Below are 27,558 nucleotides of genomic sequence, written 5' to 3'. Positions count from 1 at the left end.
AGGAATGGCACCATTTTCTTCTACCTCTGTCTCCAAACATGGCCTCTTCCCGTGTCCCCTTGCACTGACAACAAGGTCTCTTGGGCCAGCTCCCATTGGCACAGCTTCTATTAAGATACCTACTGTGCCTCACGGGACACAGTTCACATGGCTTGCCACACGGAGCAGCGTCATTGTGACCGCAGCCCCTCCCACTGTCATTGGTCCAAGGGAGGAATGTGTCCATTGGCAGAAGGCACAGTGCCTCGGGCTCATGGTACTTTCAGGGTCCTACAAAAATGCTCTAATTTTTCTTAAAATCAGAAGGAAAGAAAATGTAAGTTTGAGGTCATGATAAATGTTTTCATTTTTTCTCACATCAGAAAAAAAAAATTTCCAGAAACCATGAAAATCTACTGACTTTTTTCTAAAACAGAAAAAATACGGAAGTATTTAAAGTTATATCAAAAATCATGTGGAATATTGAATAGTATTATGGTGGGAGGGACCCATGAAGGCAAAGTACCCAGGGCCACATAAGTCAGAACGTGGCCCAGCCAGCAGCCTTCCCCACCCACCCCTTTTGGCTCTTCTGGAGCAGGTTCTCATGGAATGGGTTCTCCTGAAGCTGTCCTCACTTGGCTTGGGATAGGGGGAGTTCTCTCTCCAACCTCCACTTTCTACCCGGAGAAGACAGATGAATCACCCCAACATTCCCCAATTAGTCCCACAGCTGTGTTCCTTGATTCTTCTCTTCAATTATTTTGGAATTGCTAGTTGTCCCCTCTTTGCTGGGGATGGACAATGGCAGAAGGGTCACAGGACTGCTCTACCTTGTAATAATTCTGAGGATGTTTCAGCAGACTTCCCTTGAAAATGGGGCATTAGCTAAAATCCCAAGGCAGCAGGAAAAGAACTATTGGATATCCTGTTAGTTGATCAAGAAAAAAAATCTATCATTTTCTCAATTTCTCAGCATCTGCAATGGAACTTATACACATTTAGCATTTACATTTGTTGTTGTTGTTTTAAATACCTGCCCAATAGAATTATACTCTCTATTTTTCTGGCCCACATTGTTAGATGGATTACAAATGAATGAACTGTACCTTTAACTATTTCAGCTTTTAAAGCTATAATTGATGTCAATTGATGAAAAAACTCAAAAACAGGTATTTTATATACATATTCAACTTTATATTTTTGAACAGATTGCTCTTTTGTGTGTTCACATCTCTATAATATTCTTTTTTTTATTAATTATTTTTATTAACATAAAATGTATTATTTGCCCCAGAGGAAAGGTCTATGAATTGTCAGGCTTACACATTTCCCAGCAATCACCACAACAGATGCCCTCCCCGTGTCCATAACCTAGTCACCCTCTCCGTACCTGTCCCACAGCAGCCCTCGGTTTGTTTGAGATTAAGAGTCTCTTATGGTTTGTCTCCCTCCCTATCCCATCTTGTCTCATTTTTTCCTTCCCTACCCGCCAAACCCCCCGCATCAGGGAGATCATATGATAATGTCTTTCTCTGATTGACTTATTTCACTCAGCATAATACCCTCTAGTTCCATCCACGTCGTTGCAAATGGCAAGATGTCATTTCTTTTGATGGCTGCTTTTTTATTCTGTTACTAGGTACATCTTACTCTAACCAAAACACACCAGACCATTCTAAGAAATCAAACACTTTGTAAGAAATCCATTATGGTAATATCAGCTGGTATTTCTATAGCATTCTACATCTAAAGAGTAAAGAATGTTTTTACTCATATCTTACAATGCAGGGAAATATTTGGTTTTATGTTTGGACTTGAGCCCAGGTCCTCCACACCATTTTCTCTCCTCAAGGATTCGGTGGTGGGTGAGAGGGGGTGGGAGGGCCACCCACTTGGCCAGGGTGTCTCAGTGAGCCCCGTAAACACCACACGTGGCACATGGCACCAGGCTCGGTCTCATGTACAAGGTAGGCCCACGTGGTCCATTCCGTAGAAAATAAAATGTAGACACCATGGTACTTTGAGCATAGAAGGCTCCCAACAAATATTTGAATATCCTTAATAAATGAACACCCGGTTGACAGTGCCCCTTTCCAGAATCACAGAGAATAGAAATGTACTGATTCCGGGAAGTTCCCTCTGAAATTTCCCCTGGTCCTCTTGAGACAACAGCACTTTGGAAAGGGAAACATTTCCTGACAATTTCTTTCAAAAAAATAAAAACTCAGTCTCCCATCAAAAGGCCCTAACTGAATGACAGTGTCCTTCACCTCAGTTTCCCTGCTCTTGTCACACAAATGCAAACCTGGGAGGGAAGAAGTTAGTCAGATGGAAATTAAAGGGGTAACTGGGGTGTTCTTCATTGAATGTAAGATGGTACTCAGATAGGAAGGCACTGGGGGTTGGGGGGATTCAGTGACTGATAAAGAGTAGCTATTGAGCCAGTATCTTTTCTCTCCTTGGAGGTGGGGGTAGTTAGTGGAAGTCAAGGTAAGGAGTGAGGAAGAAGGCATTTTTATTTTCTCCTAGACGATGTGAAGTAAGAATGCCTCACGCTGAGGTATTTTTTTAAGTGGTCCACACTCTGCAGTATTACCTTCCACTGATCCATACTGTGCCCAATCCCAAGGGACAAGGGAGAATCCAGCAGAAAAGTCTAGATCAGTAGTTGGCAGCCTCTTTTTTTAAGGAGCCAAATAATGAATATTTCAGACTTTGCCATACAGGCTCTGTTGTCCCAACCACTCAAGTCTGCCACTGTAGCATGAAAACAGCCATAAATGAGCAAGCATGGCCCTGTTCCCATACAACTTTATAAGCAAAGAAATTTGAATTTCATATAATTTTCAGAGGGCATGAAGTATTATTCTTTTGATTTGTTCAACAATTTGGAAATGGAAAAATCATTCTTGGTGTGCAGATGTTACAAAAACAGGTGGCCTGCTGGAGTTGGCCCATGGGGTTTTATGACCCTTACTCCAGATGCGGGAGCATGAAGCCCAAACCAGGACAGCTCTACAGTCACTCCACCTGTTCTCAGGATTCAAATTCTTTTTTTTTTTTTTTTTTTTTGATGCATTTCAGTATCTCTCTGACAGGAACAAAGAAAGGAACTTAAATTTACTGAGTCCTACGTGCCAGGCATTAAGTCAGCACTCTACACGAGGGAACTTATGTGCCTTTTATAAGACAATAAGATAGGTATCTTCCTTCCCATCTAAAGACGGGAAAACAGATGGAGAAGAGCTAATGGTATTGTGTGTATGGTGTTCGGTGGTCCCAAAGCTCGTGAGTGCTAGGACAGAGACCAGTTCTGCCTGGCTCTGTTGCAACCCGACTGGGGGGGCACTATCCACTTTCCCGTATAATGACCTGCCACCGACTTGGGTAACTGAGGAAAAGTGAGGCTGAATAGTTAGCTGCTCCTCTCTGGGGAATTGTCGAGCTAGCTAAGGGTTAAAGGTTCAACTTCTGTGTTGCAACAGGCCAACCTCTTCTACACGGCATAATTAATTGCAGATGTTCATTTTCTCGCTGGTACAAAACTCCATTTGTGAAATTACCATACAAAATTATAACCAAAATGGTAATCATGTTTGAAATGGAAATTTTTTCGAGAGTAGTTTTTTCCCTGCCTTTTTGGGAGCTGTGCTGGCTCCCATTTTAACAGCTGGCCAGTCATGTATTAGTGTAATTGCAGTTTCATCTGGCTCAATTCAAGACTCATTATAGGAAATTGCAGAAATAGGGATATGTTGAATCTAGCGATGAAGAGGACCTGACTGTCCTTCTCTTGAGATGACTCTCCAATGGTAGCGGTGTTTCGGGAAAACGTTATTATACCGCATCACTTGAGAAATCTCTATAGCTTCTAGATTTACGAGAGTGGCCCAAGGAAACCGCTGAAAAGCTCAGCCAGAATCTGACTGAATAGATCGATGATCACCGTTTGCTGAGGCTGTCTTGAGTATTTTTACCTCCGTATCCTGACTCTCTCCGGCTGAATGTATCATCAGCCACGTCCCAGGCGTTATGGTAAATACTAGGAAGCTCAGAATTGGGCTCAGAGACAAACTCCTGACTCTTGCAAAATAGACACTTTCCAGAGCATGGATAAGAAAGTACTGGCTAGTCTGAAAAATAAAACCTTCCAGCGAATCTAAGCGTTTATAGCTACTAAGTACCAAGTCTGCGGAACACTGGAGCAGAGTAGGAATTTAAATTCCCTGTAATACCATTATATAAACTAAAAATACATACAAATATATATTTTTAAGGAAATGTATAAACAAAAAGATATATTAAACCCAACAGAATGGTTGCCTTTGTGTGTGTGTGTGTGTGTGTGTGTGTGTGTGTGTGCATACACAGGAAAATGGATTGGGATACAACATAAAGAAGGAATAAAATAAGGAGAGTGTGAACAACTAAGTTCTGCTCTTGAGGTTACTCCACTGGGGTGAAAAAAGGGAATTAGATTTGCCTTGGATCCTGCTAGTTGAAGGACATATTTGCCCTCACAAAAAGAACGTATGCGATCTAAATGAGAGCAAAAAGATTACTATCCTATTTAAAACCTAACACAAGAATCACCACTTGATTGAAAGATCTTAATGCTTAGAAAAAGGGAGTATGGGCCCCGTCATAACTTTTCCCCAAGAAAAAGATTAGTGCCTTTCTTTTTCCCCAGTACCGTCATTATTCTGGATTTTGACAGCACACAGAAATCAAAGTGTTCTTTAAAAATCAATTCTTTCTGAAAGATCATAAATGTCTACAAGCAAATAATAACCCTTTTAACTGTTATGGTATTTTACAGTTTTCAAGAGACCTTCACTCATTTCAGCTTGTTTGAGCAATACAAAAGTCCTGGGAGATAAAAAAGTATGATCCCCATTCATTAACGAGGTTATTGAGGTTCAGGTAAGTAACATCCCCAAGACCACTCAACCAACAAGTGGCAGAAGTGACATTTGAACTCTTTTGCTTCCTTGTCAACATACTCCTTTACTCACATTCTCTCCTAGGAAACAGCAAGGCCAAGCAAACAGCCCTCCCAGCCAGAAGCCCAGCAGCCTACCGCTGCTCTCAGACTTCCTCTGGATCTTCCATGATTTGGCTCTTCACCTCATAAGGCTCTTTGCTCAAACATGAGCTCCCCAGAGTACTCTCTCCTGACCATCCTATCAAAAATATGCCTCCACTCACTTCATCCTGTAACCCTACTTCATTTCCTAAATTTGTATCATTTACTGGATTATGTCTTTCCCCCTAGAATATGTGCTCCAAGAGAGGAGAGAGTTGGTCTTTTTTGCATACCATTCATCAATTCTTGGAACGGTTTTTGGTATATAATACATATGCAAAAAATACTGTTGCAAACGAAAAAATGAAACTTAGATTCTTTTTGTTCCTCTCATCCAGTAGGTTGCCAATGCTTATAAATTATATATGGATCTGGTCTCTCTCCATTCTCACTTCTACCGGTTGAGTTCCAGCTCTCGTCAGCTCCTTTCTGAACTATTACCCTATCTTCCCAGTCGTCTCCTCCTTCCCGACCTGCCTCCTCCTTCCCCAACCCATTCTCCTTCTCACTGCTAGGGCAGTTTGTCAAGAACTCCTCAATGACCATTCTCCTGGCCAAAGAATTCAATAGCTCATATAGCTCTCAGGTTAATACTCCAGGTCTTCAGTCTGGTGTGCAGGCTTTTTCATGTTTGGCTTGTCCCTCCTCATCTTTCCCAACCCTTCTCCCTTTCTGTGATCTAATTATATAGTGAGTTTCTAGATCTCACTATTTTCTTTTTCATTTCCATACCTTTGTAAATGCCAGCTCTTTCATGTGTCTATTTATCCACTCTCATGGAATGGCTTGCCTGGCTAACCCTTACCAGATCTTCAAAACTCAGCATGCATGACACCTTCTTCAGGAAACCTTCTCCAATTTTTCTCCCTTCAAAATCCTATGTAAGATGTTCTAAGAACTCTCTTCTGCTCCTCTCTATACCTCTCTAATATCTATATCATGACATTTATCATCCTCTGTGGGAATGTCTTTGTTTTCTCTCTCATTAAACACAAGATCAAGGACCTAGTCTTACTCATCTTTAAATTCCCAGCATATAGAACAGTGTCTCAAACGTATTAACTCATCAGTAAGTATTTGCTAACCAAATAAATATTCAGGCTCTTGAGTTTCTTCTAGAGTGGTCAAATTCCTCAAGTCATAAGACAATTAGACAATGCTGGGTATATTAATAACTCTCAACAAGCTTGGTGTCTTCTAAAGACACACCCTTAAACATAATTAAAAAAACAATAAATAAAGAGACTGAGGCACAAAACAGATACCTAACCCAGTTGGGAAAAGAGGTACTCAGAGAGAGTTAGAACAATTTCCTAGAGTTGGTATCATCTGACCCTTGAAGGATTATGGGGTCAATTACACCTCAATAAAACTGGAAAAAAATTAAAAACAAAAACTTTTCCTCTTTTCCAAAAAAAAAAAAAAAAAAAGATTATGGAGGTTGAAGGAAAGGAGGAGAGAAGATTGGGAAGAGTATTTCAGGCACTAAACATGTACAAACTCCCAGCATGATTATCCAGGGAGCAGCCACGGGCTCGGAGTTAAAGAAACCTAAGTACAAGGCAGTGAAGGGAATGACATGAAGAGGCTGGCAGGACCAGACTATGGAAGTGCTACGGTAGGGGATGGAGAAACATGAAAGCTATTGAGGTGGTTGGGTATCATCTTCATAAGAATACTCTGGAAGACTAATAGACAATAGTTTTGGCAGTAATAAAATTGAGGCAAGATACCAGTTGGAGATCATAGCCTAGGGGGATAGAGATACGGAAGATAAGACAGATTCAACAAATGTTCATAAGAGAACACAGACGAATTTGTTGATTGGTCGTTTGTGGAAGGAATCACGAGGGGTTGCCAGATTTCTGCCTAGGATGATTTGATGGATCAAGAGAAATAAAAAAATCCTATATAATATATAGATTGAGAAGTGGGGGAGTTAAGTTCAGTTATGAACATATGAGTCTGAGGGGCTATAAGATATCCAAGTGGAGATGGTGAGCAGGTATACTAAGTCCAAAATCCAAAATAGCTTGGGTTTCATCAGCATATGGGTCTTAGTAGGCTAGAGAAGAGGAACATCACCCAAGAAGTGCCTAGAAAGTGAGAATTAAAGTTGTCTAGGGAGAGTACTTTAGAGAACACCCCATTCAACAGCAGACACCAAAAAGAGGAGTCATAAAGAAAAGGAATAGTAAGTTACCAGGAGAAAACTCTGGTTTCCCAAAAGATAAGAGAATAGAGTTTTACTGAGTAAGATAAGTAATGCTGAATGTCCTGAGGCTATCTGACACGTTCAGTGTCTCTCAGTTATACAATGTAGACATTGGCCAACTTGAGAGTCTCTTCTACAGAGTAGGATGGGGAAAGGTTATATGAGAGAGGATTATATAGGGAACAAGTAATGCCAAAGTAGTGGAGATAGTGAATGAAGAGTACTTTTTCTGGAAGAGGTATAGTATAATAGTTCAAAGGAGATTATATGTTAAGCAAAACATTGCTCATATTAGAAGAGACTTGAGTACTATATGTGGAAATGAGAGAGTGGGAGAAACTGAGATCAGCAAGATCCTGCAGAAGAAGTTTAAAAAATTGCAAGGCCAATGATGAAATGTTTGATGTCTCAACCTCTAAAACAAAAAGAAAAGGTCAAGGATAGGTGTGGATATAGAAGATTCCAAACGATTTGGGCTGCTGGGAATTATTCTAAAGGCCTCAGGGTTTTGTGGTCACGTAGGATGGGACATCTGTGGAGAGTAAGCAGAGCTGGAGCTGGGAATAGTCTGAGGGGACCAAACAGGGAGAAATGAGGACACAAAGGTCTGGGACGAGGGACGAAGGGCTCTGTTGAGCAGAAGGGTTGGGATTCTGCTGACTGGTGCATGGCAGAAGGGGATGCATAGAACAGAAGAATGTTGGTGAGATACGAGCTCAGATGATGAGTCTGGGCTCCAGGTGGGGAGGGAGAGAAGGAAGTCAAGGAAGGAGCTGACGAAATTGGAGCTAATGAGGGAGATGAAGGGTTAGAGACCTCACTGAGGCCATTGAGAAGGCATAGGGAGAGTCACAGCCTTCAAGAGCCAAAAATGTAAGACACAGCGGCCAGGGAGGGTTATTGGGTTTTCTGAAGACAAAACTTCTAGATGCTTGTCAGTCTTCTTCAGAACAATGTGTTGATTTCTATTTTGCAATGTGAGAGTGCCAATACACAGCTAAATACACCAACGTAAAGACAGACTTTAAGAAGAAATAAGTCCCTTAATTCATTCAGAAGCCAACTTGGCATGCTTATTATTAGCTGCCACAACCTTTCTTATTTAATAATATCCCTGCCAAATTTATTATCATAATCCTCTATAAAAGACTTATTCTTCTCTCTAGGGCTTGCTAGAATACTATCATTTATTACTCCTTTTTCTGAGCTCCTGTGATGCCTGTAACTATAAGCCATTCAACTGAAATTTAACACGCTCTGCTTGCAATGTGAATTATCCTATCTTACTGACCAGTTGCGTGCCAGTAAATGTTTAATACTGAGCAAGGGCCAGGGAAGTGGGGCTCAGGGAGGTCGTTGTTTTATAACATTTGCTGTTTTCCATGGTATAAGTATTCTTAAGGTAGCTAATTTCAAACTAGCAAGACGACATCTCTGAACTTGGGGTTGGGGAAAGTTACACAGTTGAACACCATTATATAGTAGTCCTATGTCCCTAAGGTCATAAAACCCTCAAGAACATACATAACAGTACAATGTAGTAAAATAAAAAGTGATGAGTTTTGAGTATTTATTTCTTTTGGTTTTCATATAATGGAATTGTGAGCTCATAAAATTACATTTTAAATGATGGTAGTATTCAGTAAGTTTGTCAAATTTCTTGAAATCTTAGCAGTCCGCTCTCACAAGCTGATATGAGCGGACTTCCGCATGCCGTTGGGATTACGGCTGTATTTCCTGTCTTCTCCCTTAGATTTCAAGTACTTAAAAGCAGGGGTCAAGCCTTGAACATATTGTATTGTCCACGGTGCTTAACACATAGTGACTTAGTAAATATTTGTTGAATCAGGGCAGCCAGGTGGCTCAGTCATTAAGCGTCTGCCTTTGGCTCAGGTCATGAAACCAGGGTCCTGGCATCGAGCCCCGCATTGGGCTCCCTGCTCTGCGGGAAGTCTGCTTCTCCCTCCCCCACTCCCCCTGCTTGTGTTCCCTCTCTCTCTCTGTGTCTCTCTCTGTCAAATAAATAAATAAAAATCTTTAAAAATGTTCATTGAATTATTGATACAATTCTGGATTAAAGGCTGAAGTACATGACCTATATATATTTTTCCAGTTACCATATTGACTGTTAGAATCACCCTGGTGAATGTACCAGAAATATTTGTGCTGGTAAAATCATGTCTGTAGATTTGTGTATCTTGGAGATGACAATCTTTTCTCTGGATGTTGAAGGAGAATATACATCTTTCATAGGGGCCATCGTATTTCATACGGTTTCCCAAAAGCTTCCTTATAGGTATGAATGTATTATAAATTGCCAACATAATACAAATCAATTAGAAATTAAGTTGCATCTATCTCTTAATTAAATGTTTCAGAAATGCACTCCTTTAAAATGCCAGAGTATAATCACTAGTAGTTAATTATATTACAGAAACTAAATGAAAATTAATTATGCCATAGAAATGATGTTTGTGGAATCAGATCTGATGTTAAGAAATGAAACTGTTTTCAATGTGCTGTGAAAAGTTTTTACTTCATTTTCTCAGTGCAATATGTTATACATCAAGATAAACATTTTTATCTTTTTCTAAATGGGGGGAAATATGTGTCTTTCATGAAGACTCTAACTTTCAAGAAAATGTAGGATAGTCAGTCATCTTAGAGATGTGATACTCTTTTCTTCCATAAAATTTCTAATTTTGTTAGTGTGTTTCTTAAATTGAAAATCTTGGAATTTAAAGAAATTCTAGCTCTGTATGTGTGGAGGCTCCCTTTTCCTCTCACTTTTTGTGCATTTCATTTAAAAACTCAATAGAGGGGCTCCTGGGTGGCTCAGTCGGCTGAGCCACTGCCTCTTGCTTTTGGCCCAGGTCATGATGTCAGGGTTGGGAGATCGAGCCCTGTGTGGGGCTCCACACTGGGCATGGAGCCTGCTTGCTGGTTGGGATTCTATCTCTCCCTCTCCTTCTGCCCCTCACCACCAGCTTGTGCACACTCTCTCTCCCACTCTGTCTCGCTTAAAAAAAAAAAAAAAAAAAGAACTCAATAAGAAGGATCTGGGAGTTATCATCTGTGCATTGTTAGTAGGCCAAACAGACTATTCACCACTTTTCCCAGCCGCCTTTTAGTTGAACCCAAGTCCTCCAGCTATGATGCAATGTCATTGCAATTCACCAACTCTTTAGATAGAAAGGCTGAAATTAATAAAAAAATTAATTACAATCAAGGAAATTGAATTTTAAAGAATGGAATTAAATCATCAAGGAGGGGTTTTATAGTTTTAAGATTTGTCTTAGTGTTTTGTTCTGTTTTTTATCTTTTCGGGGTTTTTGGATCTGGTGTATGAATACACCATGAAAAGGATTCCCCTCCATCGAGTTAATTAATTACCCATTACCTCACATATTTACCCTTTCCTTTTTTTCTTCTCTTTTTCTCTCTCTCTTTCTTTTTTTTTATTTTGAGAGAGAGAGAGAGTGGGGAAGGGGTAGAGGGAGAGAGAGAAAATCTCAACATGATCCTGAGATCATGACCTGAGCCAAAATCAAGAGTCCGACACTTAACCAACTGAACCACTCAGATGCCCCTCTTTCTTTCCTTTCCTCCTTCTTTCCCTTCCCTTCTTTTCCTCCCTTTCTTCCTCCCTCCTTTCCTTCCTTTCTCCCTCCCTCCTTCCCTACCTTTCTTCCATTTCCTCTTTCTCTTTCTTTCTTTCTTTGAGAATATTTAAGTTCTACTCTCTTAGTAAATTTCAGTTGTACAATATAGTGTTATCTACTACAGTCACCATGTTACACACTAGATCCTCAGATAAGTGAAAGTTTATACATTTTTCCAACTTTTCCCTATTTCCCCAACACCCAAGCCCCTGGCATCTACTTTTTTACTCTTAGTTTCCATGAGCTTGATTTTTTTTTGATCCCTCATGTAAGTGATACCATTCAGGATTTGTCTCTCTGTGTCTGGCTTATTTCACTTGATATAAGCCTCCAGATTCATCCATGTTGTCAAAAACGGCAAGATTTCATTCTTTTTTTCTGTGGCTGAATAATATGGCATTCTACATATGTACCAATTTTCTTTACCCTTTCATCCATCAAGGGATACTTACTTTGTTTCCATATTTTGGCTATTATAAATAATACCATAATAAACGTGGGGTCCATATAACTTTTTGAATTCATGTTTTATATTCTTCAGGTAAATACCCAGAAATGGAATCACTGCATCATATGGTAGTTGTATTTCTAATTTTTTGAGGAACTTCTGTACTGTTTTCCTACTGGCCGTCACCCAATTATTCCTTCCTCTCACCCACTTCCCTTCCATCAACTCTGTTTGCTTCCTAGAGCTCAGTGTCTCTTATGGTTTGTCTTCCTTTCAACTTTCATCTTGTTTTATTTTTCCTTCCCTTCCCTTATATTCATCTGTTCTGTTTCTTAAATCCCACACATGAGTGAAATCATATGGTATTTATCTTTCTCTCATTGACTTATTTTGCTTAGATAATACCCTCTAGTTCCTTCCATGTCATTTCAAATGGCAAGATATCATTCTTTTTCATGGTTGAGTAATATTCCACTGTGCGTGCATGCGTGTGTGCGTGTGTGTGTATGTAGATACATTTATCCATTCATCTGTTGATGGACATCTGGGCTCTTTCCATAGTTTGGTTACTGTGGACATTGTTGTTTTATACATTGGGGTGCATGTGCCCCTTTGAATCATTATGTTCTTATCCTTTGGTTAAATACCTAGTAGTGCAATTGCTGGGTTGTATTTGCTCTATTTTTAACTTTTTGAGGAACCTCCATACTGTTTTCCAAAGAAGCTGCACCAGTTTGCATTTGTGAGAACGTGCAGGAGGGCTCCCCTTTCTCAGCATCCTGGCCAGCATTGTTGCTTCCCGACTTGTTAATTTTAGCCATTCTGATTGGTGTGAGGTGGTATCTCATTGCAGTTTTGATTTGTGTTTCCCTGATGCTGAGTGATGTGGAGCCTTTTTTCATGTGTCTGCTTGGCCATTTGTATGTCTTCTTTGGAGAAATGTCTATTCATGTCTTCTGCCATTTCTTGATTGGATTTTTTGTTTTATGGATGTTGAGTTCACTAAGTCTTTAAAGACTTTGGATACTAGCCCTTTAACTGATAAGACATTTTCTTTTTTTTTTCTTTTTTTAAAGATTTTATTTATTTATTTATTTGACAGACAGAGATCACAAGATCACAAGTAGGCAGAGAGGCAGACAGAGAGAGTGGGGGGAAGCAGGCTCTCCACTGAGCAGAGAGCCCAACGCGGGGCTCGATCCCAGGACCCTGAGATCATGACCTGAGCCGAAGGCAGAGGCTTAACCAACTGAGCCACCCAGGCACCAACTGATAAGACATTTTCAAATATCTTCTTCCAGTCCCATAGGTTGCCTTTTAGTTTTGTTGACTATTTTCTTTACTGTAAAGAAGCTTTTATCTTCATCAAGTCCCAACAGTACCTTTTCGCTTTTGTTTCCCTTGTCTTTGGAGACATAGGTAGCAAGAAGTTGCTGTGGCCGAGGTCAAGGAGGTTGCTGCCCCTGTTCTTCCCTAGGATTTTGATGCATTCCTGTCTCACACTGAGGTCTTTCATCTATTTTGAGTTTATTTTTGTGTATGGTGTAAGAAAATGGTCCAGTTTCATTCTTCTGCATGTGACTGTCCAATTTTCCTGACATCATTTTTGAAGAGACAATCTTTTTTCCATTGGTTAAATTCTTTTCTGCTTTGCTGAAGATCAGCTGACTATGGAGTTGAGGGTCCATTTCTGGGGTCTCTGTTCTGTTCCATTGATCTATTTGTCTGTCTTTGTTCCAGTACCATAGTGTCTTGATGATTACAGCTTTGTAATAGAGCTTGAAGTCCAGAATTGTGATGCCTGAAGCTCTGGTTTTCTTTTTCAACATTCCTTTGGCTACTTGAGGTCTTTTCTGGTTCCATACAAATTTTAGGATTATATGTTCTAGTTCCATGAAAATGCTGATGACTTTAGCCATTCCAACAGGTGTGAGGTGATATCTCATTGTGGTTTTGATTTCCATTTCTCTGATGTTGAACACCTTTTCACGTACCTTTTGGCCATCTGTATGTTTTCTTTGAAAAAAAATTCTATTCAGAACTTCTGTCCATTTTTTAATTCGATTTTTTGCTTTTGAGTAGTATGAGTCACTCACACACACACACACACACACACACACACTTGGATATTAGCCCCTTATCAGATGTATAGTTTGCAAATATTTTCTCCCTTTTAGTAGGTGGTCTTTTCATTTTGCTGCTGATTTCTTTTGCTATACAGAGCTTTTTAGTTTGATGTAGTCTCACTTGTTTACTTTTACCTTTGTTGCTTTTGCTTTGGGTGTCAGATTCAAAATGCCACAGCAAAGATCAATGTCAAGGATCTTCCCACTTATGTTTTACACTAGGAGTTTTATGGCTTTAGTTCTTACATTCAAGTCTTTAATCCACTTTGAGTTAATTTTTGTGTGTGGTGTGAGATAGGGGTCCAGTTTTCCCAACACCATATATTGAAGACACTGTCTTTTCCCATTGTGTATTCTTGGCTTCTTTGTTGTAATTAATTGGTCATATATTGTGAGTTTATTTCTGGAATTTCTATTCTGTTCCATGTCTGTTTTTAGACCTATGCCATACCACTTTGATTACTATAATTTTGCAATACAGTTTGAAATCAGACGGCATAATGTCTCCAGCTTTGTTACTCTTTCTCAAGACTGCTTTGCCTATTTGGGGCTGTTTGCAGTTCCGTTCAAATTTTAAAATTGTTTCTTCTATTTCTGTGAAAATATACCATTGGAATTTTGATAAGGATTGCATTGAACTTGTGCATTGCTTTGGGTAGTATGGTCATTGTGACAATATTGATTCCTCCAATCCATGAGCATGGAATATCTTTTCCATTTACATGTATCTTCTTCAATTTCTTTCATTAATGTCATACAGTATTCAGTCTTCCATCTCCTTGCTGAAATTTATTCATAGCTAATTTGTTTTATTTTTGATGCAATTGTAAATGGGATTATTTTCTTAATTTCTCTTTCCAATAGTTCATTATCATTGTGTAGAACACTAATTCTTGTATATTTGTATATATTTTGCATATTTGAGTATTTGATTTTGTGTCCTGCAGTTTACTGAATTAATTTATTAGTTTTAACAGCTTTCTGCTGGAGTCTTCAGGACTTTCTCTATGTAATATCATGTCATCTGGAAATAGTGACAGTTTTACTTCTTTCTCTCCAATTTGAATACCTTTTATTTCTTTTTCTTCTTACTTGCTCTGGATAGGACTTCAAATATGATGTCAAATAAGAGTGGTAAAAGTGTACATCTTTGTCTTGTTCCTGATCCTAGAGGAAAAGCTTTCAGCTTTTAATGAGTATGATGTTACCTATGGGTTTGCCATATTTCTTGTGGCTTCAGTTTGCCTTTCTCTAATGACTTATGATGTGGAATGTCTTTTCATGTGCTTATTGACATTTGTATGCCTACTTTGGTGAGGTGTCTTTTCAGATCTTTTGACCTGTTTTTTAAAATTAGGTTGTTTTCTTATTGTTGAGTTTTAAGAGTTCTTGGTATATTTTTGGATAAAAATTATTTGGATAAGAGTCCTTTTATCAGATATGCCTTTTGCAATATTTTCTCCTAGTCTGTGGCTTTTGTTGTTGTTGTTGTTTTGACGGTGTCTTTGCAGAGCCTAAGTTTTTAATGTTAATGAAGTCTAGCTTATCATCCATTCCTTTCATGGATTATGCTTTGGTATTGTATCTATAAAGTTCCTATTTAGATTTTATTCTAGGAGTTTTATAGTTTTGTGTTTTACATTTACATCTATGATCCATTTTGAGGTGTGTGTGTGTGTGTGTTTGAAAAATATAAGGTTTGTGGCTTGATTTAGAGTTTTTATCACGAATAGATAGATTTTGTCAGATGCTTTTTTGCACCATATGATCATGTAATTTTTCTTCTTGGGCTGTTGATACAATGGATTACATTAAATAATTTTCAAATGATGAACCAGCCTTGCATATCTGGTCATAGTGTATACTTTTTATATCTTATGAAATTTGTCATTATTTGTTGAGAATTTTTGCATCTATACTCAAAAGAAATATTGGTCTGTAGTTTTCTGCATATCTGGTCATGGTGTATACTTCTTTTTGTATCTTATTAAATTTAATTTGTTATTATTTGTTGAGGATTTTTGCATCTATACTCAAAAGAAATATTGGTCTGTAGTTTTGTTTATAATGTCTTTGTCTGGTTTGGTATTAGGGTAATACTGGCCTCATTGAATGGGTAAGGAAGTTTTCCTCTGCTTCTATTATCTGGAGGAGATTGTAGAGAATTGGTATAATTTCTTCCTTAAGTATGTGGTAGAATTCACCATTAAATCCATCTGGGCCTGATGTTTTTTGTTTTAGAAGGTTATTTATTATTAATTCAAGTTCATTAACAAATATAGGCCTACTTAGATTACCTGTCTTCTTGTGTGAGTTTTGGCAAATTGTATCTTTCAAGGAATTGGTCCATTGCACCTAGATTGTCAAATTTGTGGGCATAGGGACACCTGGGTGGTTCAGCTGGTTAAGCGTCTAACTCTTGATCTCAGCTCAGGTCTTGATCTCAGGGTTGTGAGTTCAAGCCCTGTGTTGAGCTCCACTTTGGGCATGGAGACTACTTAAAGAAAAGAAAAGGGTAAGAGGAGAAAATAAATCATACATTTAAAAAATTTGTGGGTATAGACTTGCTCATAATAGTCCTTTATTTTTTAATGTCTGTAGGATTTGTGGTGATGTTACTTTCTTTATTTCTGATAGTAACAATTTGTGTCTTCTGTTTTCTCCTTAGCCTGGGTATAGGCTTATCAATTTTATTGATCTTTTCAAAGAAACAGCTTTTGGTTCTATTGATTTTCTCTACTGATTTCCTTTTTATTGATTTCTGTTGTAATTTTTATTATTTTTTTTCCTCTGGTTACTTTGTACAATTTCTCTTTTTCTCTGTTTCCAGGGTGGAAGCTTAGATTATTGATTTTAGACCTTCCTCCCTTCTTCTTCTTCTTTTTAAAGATTTTATTTACTTATCTGAGGAGAGAACAAGCATGCCCAACTTGGGGGGGAGGAGCAGAGGGAGAGCTGAGCTAGGAACCCAAGGCAGGGATTGATCCCAGAACACTGGGATCATGGCCTGAGCTGAAAGCAGATGCTTAACCAACTGAAGCCACCAAGGAGCCCCATGTCTTTCTTCTTTTCTATATATGTAGCCAATGTTATAAATTTCCCTTTGAGTGCTGTTATATATTCCTTTATCATATATACACATATATATCTCAACACATTGTTAGCATTATTTTGAACAAACTGTTACCTGTTAGATCAATTAAGAGTAAGAAAATAAATGTTTTTATTTTGCTTTCACTTCTTTCTTCAGTAATGCTCTTCCTTTCTGTATGTGAATCTGAGTTTCTCAGCTACATTATTTTTCTTCTTTCTGAAGAACTTCTTTTAACATTTCTTGGAAGGCAGGCCCACTGACAACAAATTCAATTTTTTTCATCTGAAAAAGTCTATCTATCCTTTACTTTGAAGATAATTTTGCAGAAAAAAATGTTTTGGCATAATTTTTCTCTCAACTCTTTAAATATTTTACTTTTGTCTTCCTTGCTTGGTTTCTAAAGAGAAGTTGGATATAATTTTTTCCCCTCTGATTTCTTTCAAGATTTTTTCTTCATCTTTAATTTTCTACAGTTTGGATGTGATATTCCTAAGTATAATTTTTGTTTTTGCATTTATCCTGTGTGGTGTCCTCTGAGCTTAATAGATACGTGGTTTTGTATCTGACATTAATTTGGGGAAATTTTCAGTCACCATTGCTTCAAATATTTCTTCTTTTCCTTTTTCTCTTTATTCTCCTAGAATTCCCATTATGTATATAACTCTTGTAGTTGTTCCATAGTTCTTGGATATTCTGTTCCATTTTTTTCAGTCTTCTTTCTCCTTTTTTTTTATTTACCATTTTTGAAACAAGTATTGACATATTCTGAAGTCCAGAGATTCTTTCCACAAGCATGTCAGTCTACTTTTGATCCAATCAAAGGCATTCTTTATTTGTTTTTTTTTTATCTCTAGCATTTCTTTTTGATTCTTTATTAAAATTTCTATCCCTCTGTTTATATTACCTATCTTTTTTTGTTTTTTTTTGTTTTTTTTGTTTTGGCATGGTGTCTACTTTATGCATTAGAGCCCTTACCATATTACGCATAGTTATTTTACCTTCCTAGTCTTCTGATTTCAATATCCCTGCTGCATCTGAGTTTAATCAGATACTTGCTCTGTATCTTCAGACTGTTTTTGCATTTTGGTATGCCTTGTACATTTTTTTTTTTTTTTGATAGCAGGACATAATCTATTGTGTAAAAGGAACTGCTGCAAATAGGTGTTTAATAATGAGGTTGTAAGGTGGGTGGGATGAAACGAAAGTGGTCTATAGTCCTTTGATTAGGTCTCAGTCTTTAGGTGAGCCTGTGTCCCTGAGCTGTGAACTTCACAATGGTTTTGCAGCCTCCCTTCCCTTAGGTGAGTCAGGATGACTAGAGTGGACTGGATTTGGTATTTTGCTTCTCCTGTGTGAAAGCTAGAGTTATTTCCTTCTCCAAGGGTATTTAGTTTTTGATAAAACCCCAATAGTTTAGGATCTGGTAAGATGGTTTTGCTTGAGGACAGACTTTGTTAACAGAATGTTTGGGTGTGTTTGAATGTGGTGCATTTTCCTCTTCCCCATCAGAAGCAGGAGAGGAGTTTCCAATATTCACTGTGGGAAACTGGTTGAGCTCCTGGAAGTAAAATTCACAAAAGTATGGGGACCCCTTTAACTAGGTCCCTGGATTTTTTAACTCCCGGGCTTTTCTATGTTGAGCCCCCAGTGATTTGTCAATCACAGTTTAGGTTTTCCTATCACAGTATATTGGTTTCCCAGAGGTATATGTTTTTGGATTTCTGCTCTGGTAAGTTGTGATTCTTAGTATATGCCTGTCTGTCTCTCCAAATTTGAGGACAGCAGTTTGATCTGTGACTTCACTTCTTTAAGGATTTAAGAAAGATTTAAAAAGAGCTGTTGATTTTTTAGTTTTGTCTTTTTCACCTGCTGTTAGGGCCAAGTGATGACTTCCAAACTCCACATGCTAGACTGGAAACTAGAAGTCTCTATGCATTTTTAACACAGTTTTGTTGAGGTATAACTTATATAACACAAAATTCACTGATTTGTAAATGTACAATTCAGTTATTTTTAGTAAATTTATACAGTTGTATAACAATCACCACAGTAAGTTTTGGAACAATTTCAATATCTCAAAAAGTTTCCCTGTTTCTACTTCAGATCCCTTCTCTTACCACCACCTCCTGGCATCCACTGATCTACTTTCTATCTCTATAAATTTGCCTTTTCTGGACATTTGATATAAATGGGATCATTGAATGTGCAGTCTTTTGTGTCTGGCTTCTGTCAGTTAGCATCATGTTTTGAGGTCTATCCATGTTGTAGCATATAACTTAACACATTTTTAAAACTGAAAATTGAAGTATAGCATCTGTTTTATAGTTATCATATGTAAATATAATTATTAACACATAGGTACTATATAGTTATGGTTATATTATATAATTATTACATATGAATAGTTATCAATAAATATTTAACCAGATTAAAAATAAGACTACATACTCTTCAAATGCACCTGTCTATAAGAAAGCCATTTCATGTCTTTATTATACATGGAACATGATGTTTGTGCTACAGACACTCACAGGTTAGCCGGTTGACATGTAAGAATGAGTCTTACCCCCAGAACTATAACAATATGGTTATAGATGCACCTGTATTGATTTATTCCAAAGATTGTGGCAATAAACAACAGATGAGCAAAACTGTTGCTAGGAGGACACATCATATTCCAATTTGCATGAGTAACATCCATGACTTCCTAAAAAGGTAATTAATCTTGTCAAGTAAATGGAATCATTCACACCTGATGTTTCTAAAAACTAGTTTGAAAACTCCAGGGCCGTCATGGTCTTAGTAGTTGTAAAAAGTCTGAAGTCGCAGAAAGTTCATGTACACAAACTACTGTACTTACAAATTATCCTCAAGTCTCTTCAAGGATTCCAAAACCAGGGAATGAACACTGTCTAAGGAGCAGGACCCAAAGCAGCTTAGAGGTGTAATGTATCTAATCTTCATCACCCAGTCATTATGCAGCTTCCTTTTAACACTGCAAAGAGAAGAAGAAAAGGAGGGGTTACGTTAGACACACACAAGCTTGCACACGGGACACCATCGTGTACGTGATACCACTTTTAACCGTTTAACTATTTATCATCTGGCATATTTAAAATGGAAAAATAAAAATGTATTTATCAAATCAAATACCGAGCTGTAGATTCAGAATTAAAGGAATAACCTAGAAGCGTCTCTGTCTAATACGGGCACTATTATCCTCACTTTACTGAGAAATTCGGGTCATCCAAAGGGACTGTGTTTCATTTTGTTTTGGATGAGTCAATTCATGTTCATATTTCCCATGAATACTTTCAGAACTAGAAAACTGGGGAAATTTGTAGTCCCCGGTAGTCCCTGTTTCTACTGAAGCTGAGGCTGGGACAGTTGTATTCCTGGCTCCAAAGCCTTGCTCATCAGTGCACAGGACATTTCAGTGACAGGCTTAGTATTAGGGGTCAAAACTTTTATGGTAGAATTCTTGTCTTAACCTGGAGGAAACCATCTTCCTGTTGTTATATTTACTCCTGTTTTACGGTATATATGTTTCCTCATTCACAATGCTTATGGAGTGCCTACTGTATCCCAGGTAAAAGGACATAAGGATGACTAAGGTAAAATTCTTGTTCCCAAGTTCCTGAGATTCGGGTTGAGGAGTAGAGGTGTTTAGAACTCAAGGCGGGAATGTTCGACAATATGGGATTCAACAGAGTAGAGAGATTTCTTCCTCCATGCCAGACTGTGTTTAATTTGGACTCTGGTGCTGGCTACTTCCTCCTTTAATTTGTACAACATTTCGCATACCGGTGTTTTCTACCCATGCCCTTACCCCCACCCATTTAAAATGAATGAATTATGTGAATATCTACTGCAGGAAAACATTAATGATAGCTCCAGAGTTTAATTACCACTTTGGCCTTAATACTTTTCATTTTGTTAGTTTGAGAATCTGTTGGTGTAAGAATAAGCTTCCCTACTCAGACCATCTATACACTTCAGTCTTGAATAATTTAAATCATGTACATGAAGATCTCTATATGATTAAATCATCTACATGTAAATAATCACCCAAAAGAACCAGTGCAAATTAGCATTCATTTAGCTGTACCCAGATTCCTCAGATTCCTCAGATTCCCCCATCTCATTTCAAACATATCCAGCTAATGGAAACAGGGATGGGAAAGAGGCCATGGAATTTTCTGATGGGTGACAAAAATCTCAGAAAGAAAATTAATGTCTCAGCTTCTATTCAAGAGCCTGTCGTAATTGGAATGAAGTGCTTAATAGTGTATATGAGGTACATAGAAAAGTTAAATGTTTTCCCTTAATATTTTATCATGAACATTCTCCTTGTTATTAAATATATTTCAAAACATTATTAAATAGGAGTGCATGGCATTCCCTAATATACTTATACTATGATTTACTGAATGCCTTTGGTACTTAAAAGCTTTTTATTTTATTTATTTTTTTTTTATTTGACAGAAAGAGAGTACAAGCAGGGGGAGCATCAGGCAGAGGGAGAGGGAGAAGCAGGCTTTCCACTGAGCAGACAGCCTGATATGGGGCTCGACTCCAGGACCCTGCGATCATGACCTGAGCCGAAGGCAGTGGCTTAACCCATGGAGCCACCCAGGTGCCCCCACTCTTGGTATTTTAAATATCCAACCAAAAAAGGTGTCTGACAAAAATATATATTTTACATATAAATGTATTATATTTATATGGACATATTTACAAAACGTAAACATATTTGTGGAAACTATATTACATTTTGTTATAGATGTATATAATATCTGAATTATTTACCTAAATGATTGATCATTTAAATTAATTATTCCTCCCTTGTTGGACACTGGTGACTTTACTATTAGAAACAATGCTGTGATAACCATACTTATATTTTTAAATGCATGAGGATCCTGGGTCCTAATGTAGAAAGGTTTATTAAGACACTCAATGAATCTCCCAGACTGCTCTCCTGAAAGGGATCAAGCTCATACTTCCACCACTGATAGTTTGTGAGACTGCCCGTTTACAGAATCTGCCCCATTTTCAATCCCTACCCCATTTTCATTGTTAGAAATTTTATCCGATTTTAAGTTGTACTTCTTTGATTAAGAATACTTCTTTGTTCCTCTGCTAATAAAAGTAATATATATTTACTGTAAAAATGTAAAAGATAGTCCAATATAAAGACAACAAAAAATCACCTAGAATCCCATCATTTGGAGAGAATTGTTAGCATTTTTGCCTGATGATCACTTTGAAATGTTTATTGACTCTTTGCACTATGTGTGTCTGTGCATAAATTATCTGTTCACAGTCTTTGCCCATTTTTCTTGGGGAATGATTATTTTCTAATTGAAATGCCAAAACTATTAAAGAGTATTAACCCATTGTTTCTCATATTTAGTATATTTATCACAGTTTGTTATTTACTTTTTTAAGATTTATTTATTTTAGGGGGGGGAGGGGCAGAGAGAGAGAGAGAGTCCTCAAGCAGACTCATTGCTGGGCATGGAACCTTACGTGGGGCTCGATACCAGGACCGTGAGATCATCACCTGAGCCAAAATTAAGTCAGACACTTAACTGACTGAGCCACCCAGGCGCCCCTTCAGTTTGTTATTTACTTTTAAAATGTTATCTTCTGATGTCCAGAAATTTTTATTTTTTTTCACATCTACCCAATTTTCTCTTTGAATTCTGTATCCATTGCTTTTACATTGAGGATCTTTTTCCATATTCAAGTGCTAGCAAATAGTCATATATATATATTTTACAGTTTTTTCATGATTTAGTTTTTTTTTTCATTTAATTTACACACTTTAATTCGCTCAAGTACCTATAGACTTTAATTGTCAATAACATTTACAATTGGAATTCCAGTGGCTAATTTTCCTCTCTCTCTTCCCAGTTATGCTGGAAGTTCCTTGAGGTAAGAAGTGTTTCTTGTTCGGCTTTGTATTTCAGATCTCTACCATAGGGCCTGGTACATTGCATTCACTATACAAATACTTGAACACTGTCTATTATTAGAAAAATTCAACTGCCCATGTGATACCCTTACCTTTTAAAGTTCTTTGAGTCTAAGACTTGGCTTTGTAGTTTTTTCTTGGATTTTGCCTGCTTTAGTCCAAAGTCATCACTGTTTACTGTGAATTTGTTCACGAAACCACCATCATCCCCCAAGAGGATGTCGTCTCTGCAGAGCTGGTTGGGCAAAGACACGACACACACACAAAGAAGGCAGTGATCCATAGGCTTTATGACGAAATAGTTTTCCTAGAAGCAGAAGGATGCTTTCAGTGAGTTGTTACATTGCTCTAAATGTCCACATAGAAATCATTGCCCTATTATTTGACGAAAGTCTTACTTTCTGATATTTTTAATTTTAGATATTCACATTGTGTTAAAGAAATTTGAAAAAAGAAAAAAGTTAACCAAGTAAAAGTTAATGAACATTCACTGTGAGTGCAGCATTGTGCTTTGGGTACTTTTGGGGGAAAAGGTGAGGTACCTTGGGCTCAATACTTTAATGAGATTTTCTGTTTGGTTGCTATGAATGTCCCTCTCTTGGATTTGTAAGGCGATCCTAATGGGAAGCATAAGAAGGTTTGGCTGTTATAAGACTGCTGACGTAAAACTGTATGGGAAAATAGGAAAATCAAGTATTAACACCCCAATTATGTCATAAGAAGTTATCAGGAAACACATATCCTAACATCCAAGTTTGTCCAGAAATATTCAGCAAGCATCTATCAAGCTGCCCCTGGGCTGTTGTGCTGGGTTCACTAAGCTGTACAGCCAGGGCTGTCCCAGAATTCAGTCTCTACCTAAGATAGAAGAAAAGAGTATTTAAAATTTTTTTTGTTTTGGGGCACCTGGGTGGCTCAGTCGGTTAAGTGTCCGTCTTCGGCTCAGGTCATGGTCCCAGGGCCCTGGGATCGAGCCCCATGTCGGGCTCCCTGCTCAGCAGGAAGCCTGCTTTTCCGTCTCTCTCTGCCTGCCGCTCTGGTTGCTTGTGCTCTGTCTCTCTCTCAAATACATAAATAAAATCTTTGAAAAAAATAAAAATTTTTTGTTTTGTTTCCTCTAGAATGAGTGAGATTTGAACATATTTAGAGCGTCATTCAGTCATTCAACAAATAATCACAGAGCACCTACGATGTGCCAAGAGCTGTTCTAGGCATGGGGCATATGCTGATAAAGAAGGCCAGTTTCTGATGTGGCGGAACTACCATTCCAGCGCAGGAATGCAGGTATAAAAACAGCATTTCATTCGGATCGTGGGAAGTGCTCTGGGGAAATAAACAAGGGTGCTATGATCACGAGTGACTGGAGAGGCCACTGTAGGTCCCCGGGTCTGGACCTACAGACCTTTGATCTGGCATGAACTGGTCCAGAGAAAGATTCAGAGGCGACTGACATGAGGAGCCCAGAAGGACAGATGAAGGTCAAAAAAGATCAAAAGGGAAGAGCTTGGCCCTGCATGAGGCAGGAGGGAATGGGAGTGGCGGATGCAAGGATATTTTGCCTCCAGAGAGAGGAAGGAAGGAAGAAAGTAGGGTGTCCTCACAGAAGCTGTGGGTGGGAGAGCCCGAATTTGGAAGAGGACAAGCCTCATAGACTCAAATTTCTCAGGAAAATAGGGACAAGTACATCTGCTGAGACGGAGAGAGCCTGAGGACAGTAACACCCTTTTGCAATATTGCCAGGGATGGGAAAGTGACTTGGCAAGGACAAGAAAGACGTTGACAGAACCAGTGAATCCTCAGAGGAGTCTGCAGACCCTGAATTTACAGTGATGCGAATGGTGGTGGCTTCGCGTCTTTTTCTCCAGGAGGGCTGAGCCTCCGTGAGGGCACAGAAACAGGCTGTCACATCTCACCAGGACTGGAGTTTCAAAGGATTTAGGAGAGTGGGAGGTGGGGACGGCTTCAGCCCAGATGATCGGCCCAGCTGGTGCAGGCAGGGAGGCAAAGAAGGGAGAGGAAGGGGACGGAGGACGGAAGGGGACGGCCTCAAGGAGCTGGAGGCTTCCATGCGGCTGAAAAGTGAGAGTGAAAACTGGAGAGAGCTGGACAGAGAAGAGGCTGCAGACCATGAGACGGTGACACATCCCATAACAAAAGACACGAGGCAACAATCTGCCTTCTTTCAAGTCATCCTGGCATCATGCGCTGGGTGCAACAATGGGGACAGGAATGACAAGTTTGGTTTTTCACCGAGCCTAGGGACAAGCAGGGCACGGAGGAAGGCTAATGACTTCTTAATCCTCCTCGTCCTTCAAAGTCAGCCACTTCCTGAGGGCATTTTTGTACAATCTTGCCTCTCCATGAACTCTTAGTGCCCTTGTTTTTTTTGTTTGTTTGTTTTTACTGTATAGTTTGCTATACCATTATGTTATATTTTATGTCTTTTCATGACATCTTTCAAGACTGAGTTTCGTTTGAGTGCAGGGAACCTGTTCATGACTTCTATACGTCTGCGAGTGCTCGGTAAATATTGTAAATTACTTTAGTGGTAACATGTCAGGCACTGAAGGAACAACACTGGCATCTGCCCCATTAGATATTTTGCCAGAATGAGTCATTTGATTTTTAGTAATTTTCTTAGCAAATGAAGCTGAACTGGAGGGAAAGGCTCTGAACTTGATAACGTAATCAAAAAGTTAATACCTGGATTCCGAGAAGGGTATGAGAGAAGGAAGAAATTCTCTCTCTCTCTCAAAAACAAAACAAGTTTTGCCAAATTAAACAGGCACTAAATGGAAAGAGTGTTCCTTTTTAATGAGCCTCACAGAATATTAACGCTGAACTTGTTTAATCGTGGACCGGATTAGCTAAACCCCCCCATTTTACAGATGAGGAACTGACACTGGGCAGAGGCAGCGGACTGCTCACATCCTCGTGGGGTGGAAAGAAAACTCGGTACCTGGAGGGTTCCTCTTGGCACCGTACCTGGCCACTGCCTTGAGCTTTATAATCCCAGACAATGATGGTCCTTTCTGTAGTGGCGACGATTCTTTTCAGCTGTGAGAGGTAATCACATCCTGTGATCCAGGAGGTGTCCTGAGGGGAAAATACAGAATTGGGAGAGGCGGGTGTCACATGTTTTGGTCTATCCAAGGTCATGGTTACTTACTAAAGAGTAGGTCAGTTACATCTCCTTGCAGGGGAGCCTTGCAATGTCTCTTCTCTGATGTCCGGAGAAGAGGCTCTCCTCTTTCGCCCTTTGACACTTCCCTTGAGTTTCTCAGCACCGTCAGCTGGAGAGTGAGGAACGAGCTCATGCTTGTTACAGCTCCTTGGAGGCAAAGAGACACCAGCAGAGCAGGCATCTTTGTGCACTCTTCACTGTGGGGAGAACACCTCTCCACGGGGCCGGGGGGAGGCTAGATTAAGCCGCTTCTCCGGCCCTGTCCCCATGCACACAAGTTTTAGCTATTAAAGACCTTAGTGATCATCCGGTCAATAACCGAGTTGAGCCCGGTGAGTCTGTTTTGTGTTGCCTGAAGTCACCAAGCTGGCATGGGTGGGATCGGTCATGTCAACGACACACAACAAGAACAGAGCAACAGTCCCTGTTGATGAGGGCATACTGTGCACCCTACACTGCGGCACGCATTTCAGACCTACGTTAGGAATTCTAACCTTTGTTTCAGCCTCAGAAGCGAATGCTCCGAGGCTTAGAGAAAAGGCAGACTCGTCTGCCAGGTGGCCTGGTGACCTCCTGGGTGGTTCAGGGCCTTCAGTGCCTGTAAGCAGGGCGGAAAGGCAAGCATGTCCCCACACCTCTCACAAAGCCATGGTGGGACTCTGAGAGCAACTCGTTACAGCTTTACAAATGCAAGTTCACTTCTCCGAGTAGCAATATGGATTAAGTAAATTACCAAATCGGACTCAAATATTTTCTGCAATTTCCAAGTTTACGATGTTTTCAAGTTATTTCCCTTGGCCATTTCCTTGTAGTTCTCACAACTTGGAGAGTGTTGGGTTTGTTTTTTTTTTTTTTTTTTTTTTTAGTTCCTCATTAGGGGGAGCTCAGGAAAACCTTAGGGAGACTTTTAAATGGAAGCTTCCAGGGAGTCATGTCTCCCAGCGCTTCTCTGAAATAAATTTAACCTCAGTAAGCGAGGTGAGGGTCCTCTGCTGCTGCTCAAGGTTTAGTGCGGATCCAAGTCACACAGACTCACAGTATGAAGACATCTTATTCTTAGAGCCTATTTGATCTGCACTGAGATTGTGACTAGTAATGGAGGAACCGTCAGCACATTCCCAAAGCGGACTTCATTAGGAGTTTATAACATGTACTTACCGTAACACTGGTGCTGGTCTGGACTCTCATCTATAAACAAAGGAGGAGAAGAATGAAAGCTCATTGGCACTATAATAAAAATTGAGAAAGTTGGCCCTAAAAGAACATATCTCTACGGTTTAATTTACTTGTCATTCCTACCTTCTGTGAGTTTCCTCCTTTTCTCCTTTCTCCTTTCTCCTTTCCCTCAAAAACCTGGCTCTGTGGAATGATTCACTGCTGGCTTTGGACACGGTTGGTGCTTCTTTTTTTTTTCTCTTTTTTTAAGGTTTTATTTATTTATTTGAAAGAGAGAGACAGAGATGGTGAGAGAGAACAGAGGCTGGGGGGAGAGGGAGAAGCAGGGTCCCCACTCAGTGGGGAGCCAGACCCAAGGCTCGATCCCAGGACTTTGGGATCACGACCTGAACAGAAGGCAGATGCTTAACCTACTGAGCCACCCAAGCGCCCCACAGTTGGTGCTTCTGTGGCTTGCCTTTAAGCCTGATAACTGTGCTCTTAGATTACACTGTACTAATGATTTTTCCGTTTGCAAACTGTCTCATATTCTTTAGTTTTCAGAGCAACATAGGATATCAAAAAGGGGGAATACAAAATACTACTAACAGCAACGGCAAGAGTGG

General features: G+C 39.2%; 1 protein-coding gene across 1 annotated transcript in view; it reads right to left on the bottom strand.

Moving 5' to 3' along the window:
* Positions 1 to 27,558, bottom strand: part of LOC111150881 (WD repeat domain 64) — a 136,385-nt gene that overhangs the window by 81,803 nt on the left and 27,024 nt on the right. The window contains exons 5-7 of the mRNA XM_022508551.1: positions 25,579 to 25,689; positions 22,686 to 22,900; positions 19,474 to 19,608 (exon numbers count right to left, since the gene is read on the bottom strand). Of these exons, the coding sequence (XP_022364259.1) occupies positions 19,474 to 19,608; positions 22,686 to 22,900; positions 25,579 to 25,689 (461 nt within the window). The remainder of the gene's footprint in view (positions 1 to 19,473; positions 19,609 to 22,685; positions 22,901 to 25,578; positions 25,690 to 27,558) is intronic.

This window comes from Enhydra lutris, unplaced genomic scaffold (assembly GCF_002288905.1).
Source record: "Enhydra lutris kenyoni isolate GAN:26980312 unplaced genomic scaffold, ASM228890v2 scaffoldscaffold24, whole genome shotgun sequence".
Taxonomy (NCBI): Eukaryota; Metazoa; Chordata; class Mammalia; order Carnivora; family Mustelidae; genus Enhydra; species Enhydra lutris.
This window is presented reverse-complemented; position numbering and strand designations above follow the sequence as displayed.